At 40.9% G+C, this 19058-nt stretch overlaps 1 protein-coding gene across 1 annotated transcript in view; it reads right to left on the bottom strand.

Annotated features, from left to right (window-relative positions):
• Nucleotides 1-16319, bottom strand: part of LOC114058632 (glypican-6-like) — a gene marked incomplete at its 3' end in the record, with an annotated part of 407576 nt that extends 391257 nt beyond the window's left edge. The window contains exon 1 of the mRNA XM_027886156.1: nt 15941-16319. Coding sequence (XP_027741957.1) covers nt 15941-16319 — 379 coding nt within the window. The remainder of the gene's footprint in view (nt 1-15940) is intronic.
• Nucleotides 16320-19058: the final 2739 nt, after the last annotated feature.

Consider the following 19058-nt stretch of genomic DNA (forward strand, 5'->3'; position numbering starts at 1 on the left):
ATTCCACCAAATATTTACCACCTCTGTCATGGTTATATCTATGTAACTGCATGAGAAATGCTCCTTTAGTTTCTACATTTGCCTACATCACAGTTCTGCAGCAAGCTGAATGTAGATGTGCCCCAATCTTCCCAGTCCACTCTGCATCCCACTTTCTCTTAATATAAAATGTATTACTAGTTCTATGACTTTTATTGCTTTTATTTTGTTGTTATACAGCTCCTCAGAAAATTGTTGTGTAAGTCCTGCATGAATATAAAATCTTGAATTAATATAATGTCATAAATGGATGAGAACATAATGGTGTTAATCACAAAGGAAAGCTGTTCTCATTTCTTTTAAGTGTTCCTGAAATAATCTTGCCAAAATGGTTTTGGTCTTGTTAAAGTCTCATTTTAAGCACTTACTTCAGTTCATATTTATATACTGCTTAAATTGATGTTTATGTTGTTTTTCACCTGAGAAGACATTTGAAGAGGTAGGAGAATTTGTGAGGGTCAGCAGTGCACAATCGATAAATTCATCACTTTAGACATACGGAATTCATCAGAACTTCATTTCCTTAAACTTTATGATATTGGGAACACCTCTTGCATTTTGATGTGCAACCCTTGGATTTCTTGAAAAGAAGCCCAATTAAAAAATAATGAACCTGTTTTTTTCTAAAACTGACTCATTATCCTGGTGGTTTCCAACAGCAACCTAGAGCTCAGTTTATATCAAATTATTTTGTGCCTGTTGGCCAGCAATACCTTTGCAAACTTCTATGGTGCTTCTAAAGTCAAACAACTAGCCCAGGAGAAAATTTTAAAGCTGCTGATATTCCCAGTGCTGAGTTTGTGTCTAGGCTCAGAAAGCAAATAAAACTTTTAGTGGAAACAGACAGAACCCACGGGATGTTCAAGACCTCTCTCTTCTACCTTAACCTTAGTGGAACACCTTAGGAGAATAGCTTCATCTTCAGCAGAGAACACTAAGACTTCTGCTGCTGACTCTCCGTGGAATATTTTTGTTTGCTTTTACAGTATTATTCTTAAAATAGTATTATTCTTTTATAAAAATATTTATAGAATGCAAAACATTAAACCCTTTAGCAGGGGTCTATGAAGAACCGTTTTGCTCCACAACCTGCTCCCCACTAAAAGGAAAATAAGAACATCCTCTAAGAATGCTTTCTGTTTCATGCATGTTTGAAGAATAATCAACCCATTTTTGGAACTACGTCCTACTCAAAACTCACCTTTAACACTAATTACGTGCACTTCCAATAGATAATACCTTTTTTCCACGAAAGACTCACTCCTGCAGAAGACAGAAAATAATTCTGCATAGGCTCTCATGCTGAATTGGCAACACTTCTTAAGGATCCTGCCCCACACCCAAACCCAAATCCAGTATATCAAAAAGGACTGGGCTGCCTGGGTATCCATAAGCCAGAGCACCAGCAGCCACCTACACCAGGAACTGAGTTAATCCCACAGAACCTCACACTTCAAGGTGTAGATGCTCATTTTCACTGTGGTTTGCTCCCTTAGAGAACTTAAAGAAAAATGTCCTGCTACCAGTACTGACAAATCATAAGAAGGTCACAGAAACTCATAATTCATTGCACTTCGTCTAACTTATGATATAATGGCCCAAGCAATGAGTTTCTCATCAAATACCATGTAAGATTATGCCATAAATCAAAGCATTTTTCAAACACCTTTTAGATCATTGCTGACTGCTTGTAATCTAGTCTTTTATTACTAATGATTTAAATAAAATTATAAGTATACAGAGAAAATAGGAATTGTTTGAATATTCCTCAAGAGGGAAAAAATAAGGCAAAAACCACTCCTTCTAGGTTGACCAATTTTCAAGTTGATTTAGTTTTTTATTAAGAGAAGCTACAAGATCAGAGAGCAATGCAAGCCTACTTCAAAACCACTCTATGTTTAAATAGATTTACTATAGATAGGGTTCTCCCTGGCAAAGAAAAGCAATTTTGACAACCTGCTCTCAACCTTTTCTTCTAGAACACTTTTGCTTTGAGTGCAATAACTATTTCTTGGACAGAAACTGAGTAAAGAAACCATCTAGCTGAGTGGAGCCTGTCCTCACCTCACAGAGGGGCTGCAGATCCAGGATGTTTTCCAGTAGCTATCTTTCACAAAAATATTTATGCGTTTGTTGGACTGGCGAGAATGTTTCAACTCTCTCAAAACAGGCTCCTCTGATGTGATAAAAAACAGGCACAAAACCAAACACCCTCTTTGGCTTAGTGATCACAGAATCACAGGAGCACAGAATTATTTAGGTTGGAAGGGACCTTGAAGATCATCTAGTTCCAAGCCCTCTGCCATGGGCAGGGATACCTTCCAAGTTGTTAAAAGTCATATCCAGCCTGCTCATGAACACTTCCAGGGATGGAACATACACAACTTTTCTAGGCAACCTTTTTCAGTGCCTCAGCACCCTCACACGTCTTCCTAATACCTAGTCTAAATCTATCCTCTTTCAGCTTAAAGCCTTTCCCCCTTGTCCTATCATTGCATGCCCTTGTAAAAAGTCCCTTTCCACTTTCCTGTTATTTCTTGTTATTACAGGATACTCTCTATGCACACTGGAATCGCTTCAAAATGAAAGATGATATGCATCCCTCCTAAAAGAGCCTTGAAGGTTTTTCTCTCAAAAGGTGAGGAGTGTGGACTCAACTTTCTCATTCATCAGCATCACCACAAAATTTCTCTCCCAGATAATACTCACTGGCTGATTACTCAGTTGTTCTGATTAACTTCCCTCATGCATTGTATTCTGTAGCCTTAAGCACCTATATGAAAACTTCATCCTGCAAGGCAGGAAGCTGCCTAAAAATAAGGGACTGTATCAGTAAATAGAGTGATGACCTAATTCTTTGTGGAAGCAGTAAGTATTTCAGCAATCACAGGTAATGTTAAAAAATTTACTATCTATTATTTTTTTTTCTACTTTTGAAATGGGGATGTACATATGTGTCTGTGTAGCATAAACATGAAATACTCTGGACAGAATGGAAAAGAATGATTTAGAAAAGAGGAGTCCCAAAGTAAGGAACCGAGAAAATGTTCAGAATATATTCTTTAGCTTGTCTTTGCAAATTAACTCCTCACTGTTGAAAGGCATGCCTGCAGCTCACTCGTAAAACTAATTTGACCAAGACACTTTTCCCACGAACACTTGTTTGAATACTGTGTTCCTGCTATATCTAAAACAACTTAATAAGTCCCTTTGTTCCAAAGGCATCCACATGATTAGCAAGGTGAAATAAAAATGAGACAAATATTTGTGCAATAAATATCAGTCATGTTTACAAATTTGCCATTCATATTAGAGTGTCAAAAATACAAATATATATTAATCAAAAAATGTGGCTCCTAGCTGTTACTTTCACCTTCCCAAAATGCTCATTGTTGAAAATTTTAAATAGCTCATCTCATATTCACCCATTTAAACTAATTAAGATTGTACTTCTGTATCTTTATATTGGATTAACACTAAGGTATAGAAAATTAAATTTTATTTTGAGAAGTTTTATTCTGCTACGCCCATCCTTTCCACATGACTTAACAGTCATTGCATACAACAGGTTGATCGCCTTTGAACATCAGGCAAGACACAGCATGGAACAAAAAGAGGAGCACCAAGGTATCAGCAATTAAAATTATGATGACCCTAATATGCCAATGCCATTAATCTTTCTAGGAAGGTCTATTGTCTATGCTGTACAATAAGTGCAATAATGATGGTGAAAGGACTATAAATAATAACCCAAAAGTACATAAATCAACAGCAAAGTGACACACATGATTCTTTAACCCAAGTGACACTTATGGACTGAGATCAGATTTGCTCAGCATTACAGACTAAAATCTGGTGAATCTGTTCTTAACTATAAAATTTGCTTCATCTTGTGTTTGATTTTTGCTGGTCTTTCAGCTAAAAAGGACAGGGAACTTCCGTAGCATTTACCCTTAGGTCAAAAGCAGATTTAGCTTGAAGTTCATTAGGCATGAAGGCAATGGCAGTGACCATCCTGTCACCAGAAAATGGAAATTACCCTAAAATACCAAAGAAGAAAATACTAAGAATGGTAGGAAAATTATGCAACTATTAAAAAGACAATTGGACCTCACCTATAATCCAAAAGTTAAGTACAGTGTTATAATGATCTTGGAAAAAAGTGTCTGGCATATGATACAATCTCAGCAGATTTTCTGAATGTAAGGGGTTGTTTGGGTACCTGAGTATATGAATGTACATATATATGTCCACATACTTTGGACATAATACTTCTGTGTATTCTTCTCAGTTCAAGAGACAGCATTAGACTGTTGGGCAAATCACAAGAAAAGAACAATTTAAATCTGTTCATCAGATTTAGAAAAGCTTTACTTCAGCAGTGATCTGTATTTATGTGTTTAAGTATTCGCCAGCAACCAGATTTTGGTATATGAAGTGGAAAGAGTTTGTGGTTTGGCCAGTTTCTGTAGTGAGCAGAGATTGCGCTCTAAACAATGATTTACAGTGTCTAGCTGGAGCTGCTTTAAAAAGCAAACTCAAAATTTCATTTATTAATTAACAAAGACATATCCACAAACAATCCATCAATTACTGTTGACTCTCACCAGGATATGAAGCTGGTGTTTTTTATAAGGACAATTAAAAAATCAGGCAGCATATTTATTTGTATTATATTTAATGTTTATGTAATAGGAAAAGGTTTAAACAGTATGTAAAAAACTATGGTATTACAATTTTGTAAGTCTCATGAAGAAATACTGGCTGTCTCAGTAGTTACAGAAGAAAGAGCCTTTGGAGTTCTCTTCAAAAAACAGTATAGGACTTCTGAAGACCAGCTTTAAGAAGAAGCTAATCACTGTTTCAGTATGCAATTTCAGGAAGTCCTTTCTGGGAGTCTTTTCACTTCATCAGCCATGCTACATGGCAAAGACAGGTGTTTGTACTTAATCAATGCATTTTAGTTATGTTCCAGGTATTCAGCTAACAGCATTCATTGCCAGCACATAGTCAGCACAACAGACGATCTCTTGGAACAGAAATGGTCAAAGAATATTGCTCCTGGCTAGTCACCAACTCAATAAATAAATGTCCCCTGTGCCATTCTTTTAAATACCTTCATTTTTAAATTAGATTTTGATTTTCTGGTAAGAAACAACTAAACCTCTGTAGAGCCAAAAAAACTTATCTTGCAATTTTGATTTGCATTATCTGTCTTCCTTGCTTTATTTTTGCAATAGGACTGCTAGCCAAGGATAGACTAGTTCACAAAATAAAACAATTTTATTAAGGAGGGTTTCACTGTGGGTCAGCTTTGGCTTCTTCTTTTACATTTTTGAAACAGCTTCAAACACCTGCATGCTATGCAAAGTTTCGACCAGGTAAGAATACTGCAACTTGCAATGACTCTTAACTGGTTAAAGAGAATATGGCCTGAGTGAGAAACTGCTCAAGAGATAATTTCCACAGTTCTTTACAACAGAGATAATGCTGACAGATTAAATGATTTATAGCTATTCTCAGCCAAGGAACCTAAATTGCTCATATGCAGTATTAAGTTAAATGTTAAAGTTGTAAAGCCAAAAGCTAAAATCAGAAAAATATTTTTATTATGTGTTTATGCTGTGAATCAATTCTGTGTAACTAAAGAAGATGCATTCAGTGTTTGTATTTACAACTCTTTTCTCTGTGAAACATTACATCGGTTTAAGAGAAAAGATGGAAAACAGATCAGGTTTAGCCACTGGGTGTTCATCAGGCCCTGCCTTTGATTTGCCAATGCATTGTTTAAACTTCTTAAGGACAAGAACTCATTTAAAAAGGAGGATACTTAAAAGATATTTAGAAATTATGCAACAGCTTCTGAAGTCTGCTGGCTGACAACTGGATACTTAGGACATGCAATGAAGCATTCTGCTGCTGCTTTTAACAATTTGTATTTCAGCACTACTGTGAACACAATTGTAATGTCAAAGGTGCATATAGCTGGGAACGGGCACCCTCAAGTGTACAAAATATCTGAAACATGAAAACAGCAATAAATAGCAGTACATAAGCCTAATAATCCCACTTAATTGCCTCCTAAACCCCAAATTTCAACATGCCCTAAAATCAGAGGACACCCAGTAAACTGACCATACTATCACACACTGACGTGGTAGTGGAGTTGCTCTAAGGTCGTGAAGTGCCTCCAGTACCCTCATCCCAGGCAAGTGGGATGAGGGTGCCTCCTTCAGCTTCAGGAAATAGACAACTTATTCTGGAGATGCAGCCAGAAAGCCAAGCACAGAAGTGAGGATAATAGCCAAGAAGGCTCAGCTGCTGACAGTTTCTTCTCAGCTCTACCTCTAAGAGCACTGTAGTTCTGCCACAGTGTTTCACTGCCACATGACAAAAGATGGATAGTCTTCCTCTGGTAGTTTCAGGATAATCATATGACATGCAGCTGAAAAACACCATCAGACTGCGAAGCCTGTATTCTCTTCACAACTTCAGGCACATATTCCCACAAACCCTCCTAAGTAATTTCAAGATATTTTTTGGTGGGTTAGCTATCAGATCAGTTTGCTCGTCCAGGTCAACGTGTCAGACACAGTGCTAGACCTGACACAAGGGAAGCAGTCAGAGGAAGGAACTAGGAACAACTTTGCTGACAGACAACTCCCACACAGTGGGGTGGGATGTAAATAAAAACATACTTCAGTAGTCCGGACCCAAGCCTGTTAAAACTTTTTTTAGGGTTAAAGAAACTGATAGTCTGCTCTCTCAGCTCATGGAGCACAGTTACGTAAAATTATGATGAGAGACAAAATCATGCAAAAGCCGTACTGTCATCTCTGCAGTGAGACAATTACATATTAGATACTAAGCTTTAATTATTGAGAACTGCCCACTTAGCAGAGCAACAAGCTCTGAAGGAACAGTTCAACAACAGAAACACAAATACATCTTGATTAGAGCTTTTCCCCATTTTGGAGCTTGGTCAGTCAGGTGAGATGCCTAACTACTTAGATGGTGTGAAAAAGGATAAATCTACAGACTTTACAGACCAAGACTGAATAGAGGACTAAAAAAAAAAACCAGAAACAACAACAACAACAAAAACACACACAAAAAAAGAGCAACTCTGCTCCATTCCTTCTTCTTTGCATCCTGTTCATCAAAATCTTTGCATGAAAGCACTTTTAAAGTCCTTTCCCCTTCTCCCAGGGCTTTAACTGCATGAAAGGTCTTAGTACCTAACAAAATGAATGGCAAGTGATGCAAGCAATGAGAGAAAGAAATAAACCCACTCATGTTTCATTCAGCTTTCAGTAACAGTCCCCTCTCCAGTAATTCATCTTACACTATATTGTCTTCTTGGTTCTCTGAGTCAGGTTTTTCTAGACTCACTACCTCTATCCAGAGCTGCGTATCTGGACTCCAAAGCCACACATTGCTATCTTCACAAAAGACTATCCAAAAGCAAAACACAGATCAATGAGGAATCTACTTACTGGGCAAGAGAAATGGTTGTTCCAGATCCAAATGATGCAATCACAAATACCAACACTTTATCCAAAATGTAACCCCTGCTATTTCACAGAAACACAAAATTACAGAATCACAGAATACGCTGAGTTGGAAGGCACCCACAAGGATCATCGAGTCCAGCTCTTAGCCAAGCAGAGGATCATCTCCAGGAGTCGCACCAGGTGCTTGAGAGCATCATCCAAACTCTTCTTGAACTCTGTCAGGCTTGGTGCTGTGACCACTTCCCTGGTGAGTCTGTTGCAGTGCCCAACCACCCTCTGGATGAAGAACCTTTTTCTAATATCCAACCTAAACCTCCCCTGACATAAGATCAGGCCATTCTCTTGGTCCTTCCATTGGTCACCATAGAGAAGAGATCAGTGCCTGCTCCTGCTCTTCCCCTCTCAAGAAGTTGTAAACTGCAATGAGGTCTCCCCTCAATCTCCTCTTCTCCAGGCTGAACAGACCAAGTGATCTCAGCCACTCCTCATATGGCTTCCCCTCAAGGCAGTTCACCATTTTTATTGCCCTCCTTTGGACACTTTCTAATGACTGATGTCACCAAAAAAAAAAAAAAAAAAAAAAAAAAAAAAAAAAAAAAAAAAAAAAAAAAAAAAAAAAAAAAAAAAAAAAAAAAAAAAAAAAAAAAAAAAAAAAAAAAAAAAAAAAAAAAAAAAAAAAAAAAAAAAAAAAAAAAAAAAAAAAAAAAAAAAAAAAAAACCACCAAACAAAAAAAAAACACCACAAACTGACAACAAAAAAAGTTTATACAAGAGCATCTCAAAGACATTTCCTGAAGACTGGAAACTTAATCCTGAACTGGAAAGAACTTGGGATCTAACAGGAACCTCCCTGGCCACGTGACCATCAGTCACCACTGTTGTACTTTTGGTAGGATAACTGTGCATAAATATCCGTTCCCTAATGTAATGATTCACTTCTTAAAACACCAATTCTGGTTAAGGAAGCCATTTTAGTTTCCTGTATTAATTACTACTCTCAAAGACAAACTCCAAGGTTATAAGGGATATCATACCTCAAAAGCCACCCACAGGCATATTATACGAGAACCTTACTGAGGCATTCACAGACTATTTTGCCAGATCTGAAGTACTTCCACATACCTCCACTGTTCTCCAACCACAGCAGTATCCATGTACATCCTCACACTATACCTACATATATACTACAGTCTGATATCCAGATGTGTGAAAGCCTCATCCCATGCATTGATTTCGCTCCAAGTCAAACTCATACAAATGCCAGAACCATGTTCCCGCAGTCTCTAGTATGTTAAAAACTGAACACACAAGCAGAGAGGTGTGGCTAAAAATATCAGAGAAGTGTATTGCTACCATTATAGACACGGCAAGAGCTGCGGAGACTGACAAAGAAATTGTTTCTTGTAACAGAGAGGTCTAGTTTTTAACTTACAGGGCAGGTTACATGACCTACTGCTTAGTCAAGCATCAGGTTTGAACTTACTAGATTTCCCAAACACTAGGATTAGCATGGCTGACTTAGCCTTTGATCTTTCTGACATACATAAACTGAGCCCTGTGTAGTCTTTTATTGTGCATATGTTTGAATTCATATGTTTGCACACTTGTTGTTCAGACCAGGTCCATAAAGCAGTTTCAACCTGGTTTACAAACACCTCTTCTGGTAATGTGCAACTTCTCTAGCTTTTTCAGTTCTTAAATGTGACTTTAAAGCCACTGCAGGTGGAAGCTATGACTTTACTTCCTCAAGCACACACATACACACACAGAGATATGATGTGTCATTCTGTAAGCATCCCTAATTTAATGCCACAGCCCTACACAGCACCTGTTAAAAGTAGCCAAGACTTGCACTTGCTTTGAGAGATTTGCCCTGCTATTTTAAACCCAACAGCTCAGCGAGCAGGTCCAAGGCTCCATTGTTAGTCAAGCATCTGTAGAAATGCTTCTTTCAGGAGGAAAAAAAAAAAAAAAACCTCAGGATGCTCGGTACCCTTTACATCTGCTGCTCAGCTGGAGACACAGTTAAAAGGCCATTAGAAGCACAAGGTGACAGACCTCACAGGCGAGACGAGGAGGGGAGCAATTTGCTGTTTGCATTAGGAGTATCAGCCCTGGCTGCTGCTTTTGATAGACAAAAAGCAGCTCCTGTCCCCATCCCTGAAAATCAGGGCCAGGACAGGTGGCCAGTAGGTCTCCATCCCAGGGCGGGGGCTGTGCTGTGAAGCCTCAGCATGGGTACTTGGGTTTCACAGTGGCTGGGGCAGGCAGGAGCCCTCCCAGCATTATTCATAATCCCTGACTTTGCCCATGGAGTCTGGCTCTGCTGGGCAGGCGTCACAGTAGGACCCAAATTGCTGTCACCTGTGCAGTCAGAGGGAAACTCTTCTAGTGCCTCTTTGGCAGCACCTGCCTCCAAATGCTGTGTCTTCTGTACTCCACTATCGCTCAACAGAATAAAGTGCCACTATTTCGCTTTGCTAGAAGGAAAAGGTCATGTTAGCCAAAAGAAGCTTGTCAGAGAGAGCTGGTGGTCTTTGTGACAGCCTCCTATAACAAGAGCTAAAAATGTTCTTATTAGGGAAGCTTATTTTTTGGATGTGTGCAGGAGCTCTGGAGCCATAAGCAGTGAAGAAAGCAAACCTTTATTTCAGTAGGTTTTAGGCGGTTTTTACATACAGAGGAATAAAGTTCTAAGAATTTTACCAGGCATATGTTTTCCTGCCATCTGCAACACATTTTAAATTCCTTTTGCATCTTGTAATGTATTCTCTCTGTTTAGCGTAATAACTATTCTGCCTTTAAACACCAACCTTTATATGCTGTTCTTAGGAATTCTTGGAGAAGTGTTAATTCTTTTACACATATTTAAGCTGCTAAAATAATTATGCCTGGTAGCATGAACAGTCAAAACCACAGAATGAGGGTTCTCTTCCCAGGGAGATAGCACCCATTAACCAGGTACGAAAGGGGGCATACAGTCATAGTTCACTGGAAAAGTAATTTCATTTTGTTAGTAATGGGAGTGCTGATACTTCGATACCATAATGGAGTTTTAAGCACCAAGCCTGTTATTTCAACTAGAAATTTTAATGTAATTATGCATTTTTACTTTACTAAGCAGAATGGAAGATTAGTATGCATAGTTTTCTTACATATATAGTGGAGAATAAGACAGAGATCTCCAAGTGATACTGCAAGATGCTCAAATCATTCAAAAGAAATGGCAGGTGGTAGTTTTAAAGACAAATTACCCAGAAAAGCTTTTATTGTTGATCGCTTGTTATAAGATTTGTCATTTGCAAGTAATTGTACATTCAGCTGAAACTGACCTTTTATGAGAGCCAAGTGGTAATATAAATGAAATGAATATATTCTTTATTGCAGTAATATAAAAAGAATGGTCTGAGCTTTTAACATAGTGCTTGACCTCTCTGGTTTCTGAACACCACCTAATCTCAGGAGTATTTCACAACAGCATATGATGAAATAAGTACTAATACAGTATTAGAACAATTTAATACATTAGCGCTTAGAAGTGTAGAAAATACTATAGCTTTAGGTATGCTTTTTGATTATAAATCAGACTGACAACAAAAAGAAAAAAGATGATTAGAGACAACACACTGAAATTAATCATTACACTAATTATTAAAGCATCGCCTTTTCTACTTGAAGGTCCCTCTTTCCAAGATACTCAAGCATAAAGTCACATTGGGAAACTCCAGATGCCAAGATTTAAAATTCTCATTCAAAAATGAATTATTTATAAGCATTAAAAACATGCTATTTCTTTTTAAAGGTCCTGATCTTACAAACAGTACCTTTAGGCTTAGATGTGCGTACGTAAGTTGTATTCCTTTTAATGGCATCAGTCGCATGCAAACCAGTAAATATGTACAGAAGTGACAGTAAATCCAGGTCTTAGGAAAGCTTCACATCCTCCTAGCTAAACGCACACACCAATTTATTAGCATGCACCGTGCACCCACAACATGAAAATAAGGGAGGCCGTAAGGGGAGGTGATGCTGCAGTTACTGAAATTGCAAACAGAGGTAAGAGGCAGTCACACACAATTTGAAGGATACAACTACAACAGCGCTAAAACAAAAAAAACGTACAAAGACTACATGAAATTCCATGTCCATCTTCATTGCCATCATGGAGATCAGGAGCGAATTAATCTCTAACGGACAAACACAGATTTCACAAGCTGCACTGCATATAGTATTGATTTTAGTAAGTCTATTATTTTTTTTTTAACACTGCTGAGGCAACCATTCAAGGTGCCTATGAATCCCTGTCTTCCTCCTGGAGTACAGGTATTTTCTTCACACGGTTCTCCATGACAGCAGTAGAGAAACAGTAAAAGAAGGTATTAATGAGTAAGTGCTTGGATACGGAATTGGTCAGGAGCGTTTTTCACTATTCTGTCAATCTATCATTGCATTTTAGAGCTGCTTAAAGGAAAGCAGAACGTGCAGAAGGATTATCTTGGGAACATCTAACATGGACTAATAGCTGAATTGCATGAGTGACTGTCAAGGTATTACTGTTGTTATTATTATTACCATAATTATTACCAGTTTAGAATTGCAAGCAACTGTGATATGTTCGCTAGCTCACTTCAGTCAACACCTCTGTATTATGCTGGTATGAAGCCCATTCATCAAAGCACAATTTTAAGTGACTCCTGACCTTCAAAATGAAGGGTTTGCTTCTGCTTTCATTTCAGTTACTTTGACTACAGTGTCTCTGTGTTGCCAGAATCTCACCTTGTTCATCATCTGCGCAGAAGAACAAAGCCCACATACTTCTAACACGGCATTTAGAATTCAACATCTTTACAATTGGACACTTTACCAGAACACTTCTAGTCTTTCTCTAAATAAGGTATTATTCAGTGTGTAGTAAAAATCCACAAACAAAACCAACAAACAACAAACTCCAAATAAAACCACAACACACAAAACCCCCACACCCTTCACCTTTCAGAATCTCTAGAACAACTGAAAGTAGAAAGGCACAAAACAGACACATACATTACTTTAAACAGTCAGACATCCACTTTCATTCAGAAATCTTTTAGGTAAGGGCACACTCCAAGTTTAACTTCGATGTTTCATTTTCATGGCTTCCTCTAAGATTATGTAAGTTACTGAAATCATAGTTGGAGTTAAACAACTATTGCTAACAGATATGTGCTATGATTCTCCTCTGTTGTGTTGACTTTCAAATCACAGATTTTCCTACAGCAAAACATTTCCTGCAAAGTCCTCGGGAGCTCCGCTAACGCTCATGAATGCTGGGTCACGGCAGCCTGAGTCTCACAGTAGAACTCTTCTTCACATGTAGGATACTCCACAGCAGCACTCAGAGAGGGCAGATTTTGCAAGGACAGCCAAGCTTACACGGCAAGCTCCGGCTACCAACCCTGCATGTGACTGATGCACAGAATCAAGCCCACAGCGGCATATTATGTATACTTCAAATTTTCTTCCTCCCCCCATTCCCAGGCAAAGCTCCTTTATTAAGGACTCACTTTGACAACCTATGTTGGAAAACAACTTTATATGCTGTACTCTAATGCAAGTCACAGCACCAGAATTAGGTGATCAGCCAAGATGTCAGACACAGTAGGTTGATTACAAATAACTTCTATACAATTACATTGAAAAATTTAGCATTGTTGTATAAGTACAGTGAACTAATCCCATTACTACCAACTTCAACATATTTCATGTGCAACAAAATACTGAAAGAAATCCTTGCCTTAAGATGCAAAAACTGACAGCTTTTTTAATCTGTAACTTCTACCTTTTCTGTTCAAAAGTGACAGTATAAATAATGTCACAGAAGTTATCTAAGTCTTCTCTTGCAGTTCCGTTCACAGAGAGATAACTCTGTGTCCGTAGCCTCTCTAACTTAAACAGATTCTTCAGCTCTTTACATCAGCACATAAACACTTTGCATCAGTACGTACATACTGTGCCTTCAGTTTATTCATTTCAATAGTCCTGGCTAGAAAGTAGCTTTTAAATAAATGACAATTTAAAACATTTGACTAATGTTAAATCAAACACACACACCACGCTGTGCATAACTATTTGTCATTATATTATCAAGGCATTAAGGCAAAATCTTTTGAAAACAATGTTTTTTCAGAAATATGACTCTAATTAAAGTTCCCTGAACTCCTTGAAACATGAGGCCTTTGACATACTACACTTCTTTTGTAACAAAACAAATTGCTTCCTTAACCAAGACAGTAAGGTAGAAAAAGAAAGAATGAAATAAAAATAAAAATAAAAAAAATAAAAAAGGAAAAAGAATCTGAAACTTGTACATTGATTGTTTTAAGTAAACTTCCATCATTGCACCGGGTCGCAAACACATAGCTTTCACTGCAACATGCTGCATGAACACTTATTACACAACCTCTCAGAAACATATAAGAAGAGCATACTACGAAACACACCTTAAAGCAATCCTAGTCTTCCAACAACTGAGTAACTTGAACAGCTACAAAAAGAACTGCTCAAAAGTTGACACACCAACTAGTAACCAGGCAGATAAACCACAAAGAAAACAATCAACTTAAATAGAAAGCTCAGAAAAAATAACTCATACCTGCATAAATCATGTACTTCTTAATCATAAAAGTAGATATTACTTATGAAACTTAGCAGGAAACCATTGAGTAATTCTGGATTGAACTACTACTAAATATTTAATTACTCAGTCTTTGTATATTGATACATGTCAACAGAAATGAGCAAATGCTGGGCTTACTTAAAAATTATGTGTCAACTTTGCACGATACATTCAGAAAATATATGAGACAATAAAACTTCTCTGTGAGCTGAAAGCAACAAGTGTTTAACCAAAGTTAATAGAAGTCTGAAATTTATTGAATTTCCTTTTTTAACAGGAGAGAACATAACCTCCACCCTGTTTCAAAGCAACTGGTATAACAGCAAAGGGGAAGCTTGACTGCATATTCAAAGGATCTGTGGCTCACAGGAGAGATTTCATGATTTCAAATAACTGATGAGCCACCTGAAAATAAATTAAAGGAAAATGCACAGAAAGATCAGAGAATTGGTAAGCCTGAGGAATGAAGGTGCCTGTGGAATAGTTACACCCACAGGCCCTTTACTCTCCTGCTATGTCCTAAAGCACATCAGTGGGTCCAAACGTGGCTGTGGAGAGATCTGGTCTGTTCTGCATTGGCAACACGGAACAACCTTCTCAGTATCTTTGTGAACTACAGCCCCGCTGTCCTGAGATTTTCCACATTTATCATTCTTCACGTAAAGTGCTAAATACTGCACAGTGAATAACTGTGGTGTTATTTCACCTCAAGGAATATAAATCTACTGCTTCCAACTTTGAAAAGGAAGCGAGCAAACCAAGGAGCATCTAATTCACTCTACAAATAGCAGGACCTAACAGCAAAGTGCCAGTGGCAAAGCATAAACCTTTCCTGAGGGCTCAAGCAGTCCGATTTAAGAAGCCTCAGCTCATGTCTTCCCATATAATTTCTCTCTTTTTTGTGGTGCTCTCCGATTGCTAAAGGATTATCGGCCCCGGACGTATTTTTCATTCATTCGGTCATGCAATAGTGATAAGGTTGTAGGGAAAAGCAGGGAAATAAAATTACAACAAAAAAACATTCCCAACACCTTCGTAGGTGGATTGAGATATAACCTGTTGTAGGCATGTTTCAGCAGACGGAATGAGCCACGTAACAGGCTGCCCGGGCTCCGGGGCGGAGAAGCGGGTGTGTGTCTATGTGAGTGGGTGCCTCTCTCCGGCAGCCGGTGCCTCCGCTCGATCCGGGCTGCGGCCGAGGCGCCCGGCGGCGCCTCCAAGGGGCGACCCGCCCGGTCCGGGGCCGCGGCGGGGTGCGGGAGGGGAGCAGGACTGCCTTCCTCACTCTCCTCCTCAGCCTCCCGCACTCCCTGTGCCCGCGGGCAGAGGGCAAAGTTATTCGCCCGCACAGGGCGGCAGCGGAGGCAGCCGCCACTGCGGACCCGCCCGCTGCCTCTCGCCGCCCGGCTGCAACTCTCAAGAACTTTCTGCCGGCGAACAGAGCCGCGGCTGAGCTAGCCCGCGTCCCCCTAGCTCTCCTTATTTTTTTTTTATTTATTTTTTTACCCCCCACCCCCTTAGTTTCTGTGTTTGTTTAATCATTATTTACACACGCTCCGCCGGGAAGCCCCCGGGTGCCGCCCGGGCCGGCACAGCCGCTCCGCACCGCGCACACGCCCCCGCCACCCCCGGCCGCGCTCCCGCGGGGGTGTGCGCAGCCCAGCGGCGGCGGCAGCGCCGTCCACGCTCCGCGGCCCCCGCCCGCGCCCCGCTGCCGCGGCCCCTTCCTTACCTGCGATCTCCTGGTAGGGCACGCTGGCCAGGCTGAAGCCCTTGGCGCTGTACGCCTGCCGCACCTCGCCGCAGCTCCGCGCCTTGCCCTCGGCCCCCGCGGCCGGCAGCACCAGCAGCACCAGAAGCATCAGCAGCGGCGGCGGCGGCCCCGGCAGCGGCGGCCCCGGCAGGGCGCAGCGCCGCGCAGCCCCCCGCGCCGCCGGCATGGCGCGGCGCGCAACTCCCGCGCGGCGCGCAAGTCCCGCGCCGCCGCCTCCAGCGCCCCGCCGCGCCTCCGCCGCGCCCCCCGGCTGCGGGGGCGGCGGCCCGGGAGCCCCCCGGCCGCCCAGACAAACTTTTGCGAGGTGGGGAGGAGGTGGGCGCGCACACACACACATGCGCGCACGGCGGGGGCAGGGGAGCGGTAGCCTTGTTACCCCCCGGCTCCTTCTCCAAAAGCCAGAAGCAAAGCGCTCGCCCCACGCCAAAAAAAAAAAAGAAAAAGGGCAAAAAAACCCCAAAACCCAAACAAACAAACAAACAAAAAAAAGACACAACCAGAAACCCCCAAACAAAAAAAAAAAAAAAAAAAAGGGAAAGGAAAAAAGGGGGCAAAAATCTGGCTGTAGGTTGTGAAGATTGAAACCGCGGTCGCCTTGCTGCGAGCGGAGTCCCGGGGCAGCAGCAGCGAGATCCGCCACGGAGCTGTGCCTGCCGCCTCTGCCAGGCTGGATGGAGGTGGTGGGAAAGGCAGCCGGCGTGGGGATGGACTGGACAGCAGCTCGGAGCGTGCCTGTGTGCCTCTGTGTGTGTGTGTGTGCTGTGCGTGCGTGTGGTGCTCTGGATGCGTGTGCCTGTATTTACGGGAGCCGGGGAAACCTCTGCTCCGCGCAGCGCTGGAGCAGCCTCCGGAGCCAGGCAGGGAGAAATCCTGGAGACAAGACACAGCGAGGGAGAGCCTCACACGCACACACACAACACACACATCACACACACGCTCACACACACACACACTCACACACATACACAGAGAAAAACGTGCTGCACATTGCATCGCCGAAATACAGAAGCAGAAAGCAAATCCTGGCGTGGATCGTTGTTTGCTGGCAGAAGGAAGGAAAGGCACCCTCAAGCCCTGAAAACTTCCTCCTCAACAGGAATCCAGCTGCTCCTAGCCGCAAAATTACAAATTGCCTGCTAGCGTGAAGTCAAAAAAATACTCCTTGGCGGTATTGCTCTTTGTAGTGCTGGGTGGGAGTGAGCACTTAAAATACTTTTTTCCCATTAATATTATTTGTTGCACACGTAAATACCTGAGCCGGTGAGCTAGAATGAGGAGTAGTCCATCGTCTGAAGTAGAGAGAAGGGAAGATCTTTGTGTGAATCACACAAAGAATGAGGAAACAAGAAAGACAGCCCTTAACCTGGATAATTCCTGACAACCTAGGAGAGGAGACCATGGGAACAAAACCATAAATTTTCTTTCTGCAAATACACATCTTCGAAGAATTGAATAGGGGAAGTGAAGAAAAAACTCCTGCAAGGGAAACTCAGTCTCTGCTCAGGGACAGAGAAAAATATTCTCTTAAGTATTTGATAGCAAAATCCAGACTTACCGTTTTAAAAGATTGATTGCAGTGCTTTTTTGGGGTACTGTAGAAAAGTACAATATCTTGTCCAAAGTCTAAGAGAGAAATGTCAGACACAGGATGAAGTGAAGAAGGTCAACAGAAGAGATAAAAGACCATAAACTTGAAGACTCACTTATCAGTGAGGAGCAACAGAGCCATATCATGACACTATCATAATTCAAGATGCATTCAAATTAGGCTGAAATTATTAAGTGCCAATACTACTGCAGTCTCACATTAACTACAGTGCTAGTTTTGGTCTGGGCCAGTGTACACAGCATAGTTCCACCTGACGCTGTGTATTCCTCTTCCTGTTTTATCTCTCCCTCATTGTTATTCCTTCTTCTTCCCTCCCTTTTTTTCCTACCTTAGTGATGATGCTCTGACACTGCTTGTTTTTACAGCGGGTGAACAGTGTTTGTGTGTGCAGCCCTTGTCCTCCCTTTTCCTACCAGAGTTTCCATGTGTAGAGGCTTGGCTGGGTGAGGAGTGGGTCTTACTGGAGTACTGCAATCTGGTGAGAAAGATGAGGTTAGTACCCGTCCCTCCAACCTTCCCCTAAGGTGAGATGTCTCTGGGGCACAGATGCCAGACCCCCCAGTGAGATCAGTTTGGGAGGGAGGTTGTAGTGCCCAGCAGGTTTTAAAGACTGGCAAAATGAGAGTATTTATATAAAACGAATAATTTATTTTATACAAATGATCAGACAAAAGATCTTAATCAGAATTATTTACTATACAATATAAACACTAAAAATCTACTAGTAGAGTATAATATAGCATAAAGTAGTATAGTGCACTGTAACAAAACATTATTGAAGCAGTTGCACTAAAGGTGGCAAAAAGGAGTATTTATTAAGTAGAGATCTGGCGGAACTCACCCATACCAACACTCGTGGGAGTAACCTTGGAGGGCATCCCCAGCCAAGGGAGGAATCTCCACACATGCACCCCAAGAAGGGTTATGTTAGATGAACCTGACTGTATGCCAGGGGACTGGACCTTTATAGTATAAAGTGAGGGACTGCTAGTCACAGATCTACAAGCCAGCAGACTAGCTTATCTGTCAAATCCTGTTTCAATAGCAGTCTGGTGAACCACCATGGTCTCAGCATACTTTAACACCAAGACAGCACACTGGCACCAGCAGTGCATTGTGTTGGATTTTAGGTCTTATGAAGGGTAGGCTCTCCTGCCACAGTTAGTTGACACAGATTCAAAAATGCAAATATGAAAAATCATCAAACTGGTTTGAAGTGCAAAAATCATTGTAAAATAGCAAATGAGATTCTGTGATTAACTCAGGAGTGCCTCTAGGTAATTGTTTTTTAAGAAAAAAGTAAATTTGCCAGAAAAAAAATGGAGCTTATTCACCCCTGCTTTTTTAGCAAATACCCGTTGAATTCATACCATTGTTAACATGATTAGCACTTGTACATAAGACAATGACAGCATGATGTAACCTTTATATAACATGGGGAACTTGCTATGGGAAAATCAGGGTCAT

This window comes from Empidonax traillii, unplaced genomic scaffold, assembly GCF_003031625.1.
Source record: "Empidonax traillii isolate 1590-97213 ecotype Southwest subspecies unplaced genomic scaffold, ASM303162v1 scaffold179:size829206, whole genome shotgun sequence".
Classification (NCBI taxonomy): Eukaryota; Metazoa; Chordata; class Aves; order Passeriformes; family Tyrannidae; genus Empidonax; species Empidonax traillii.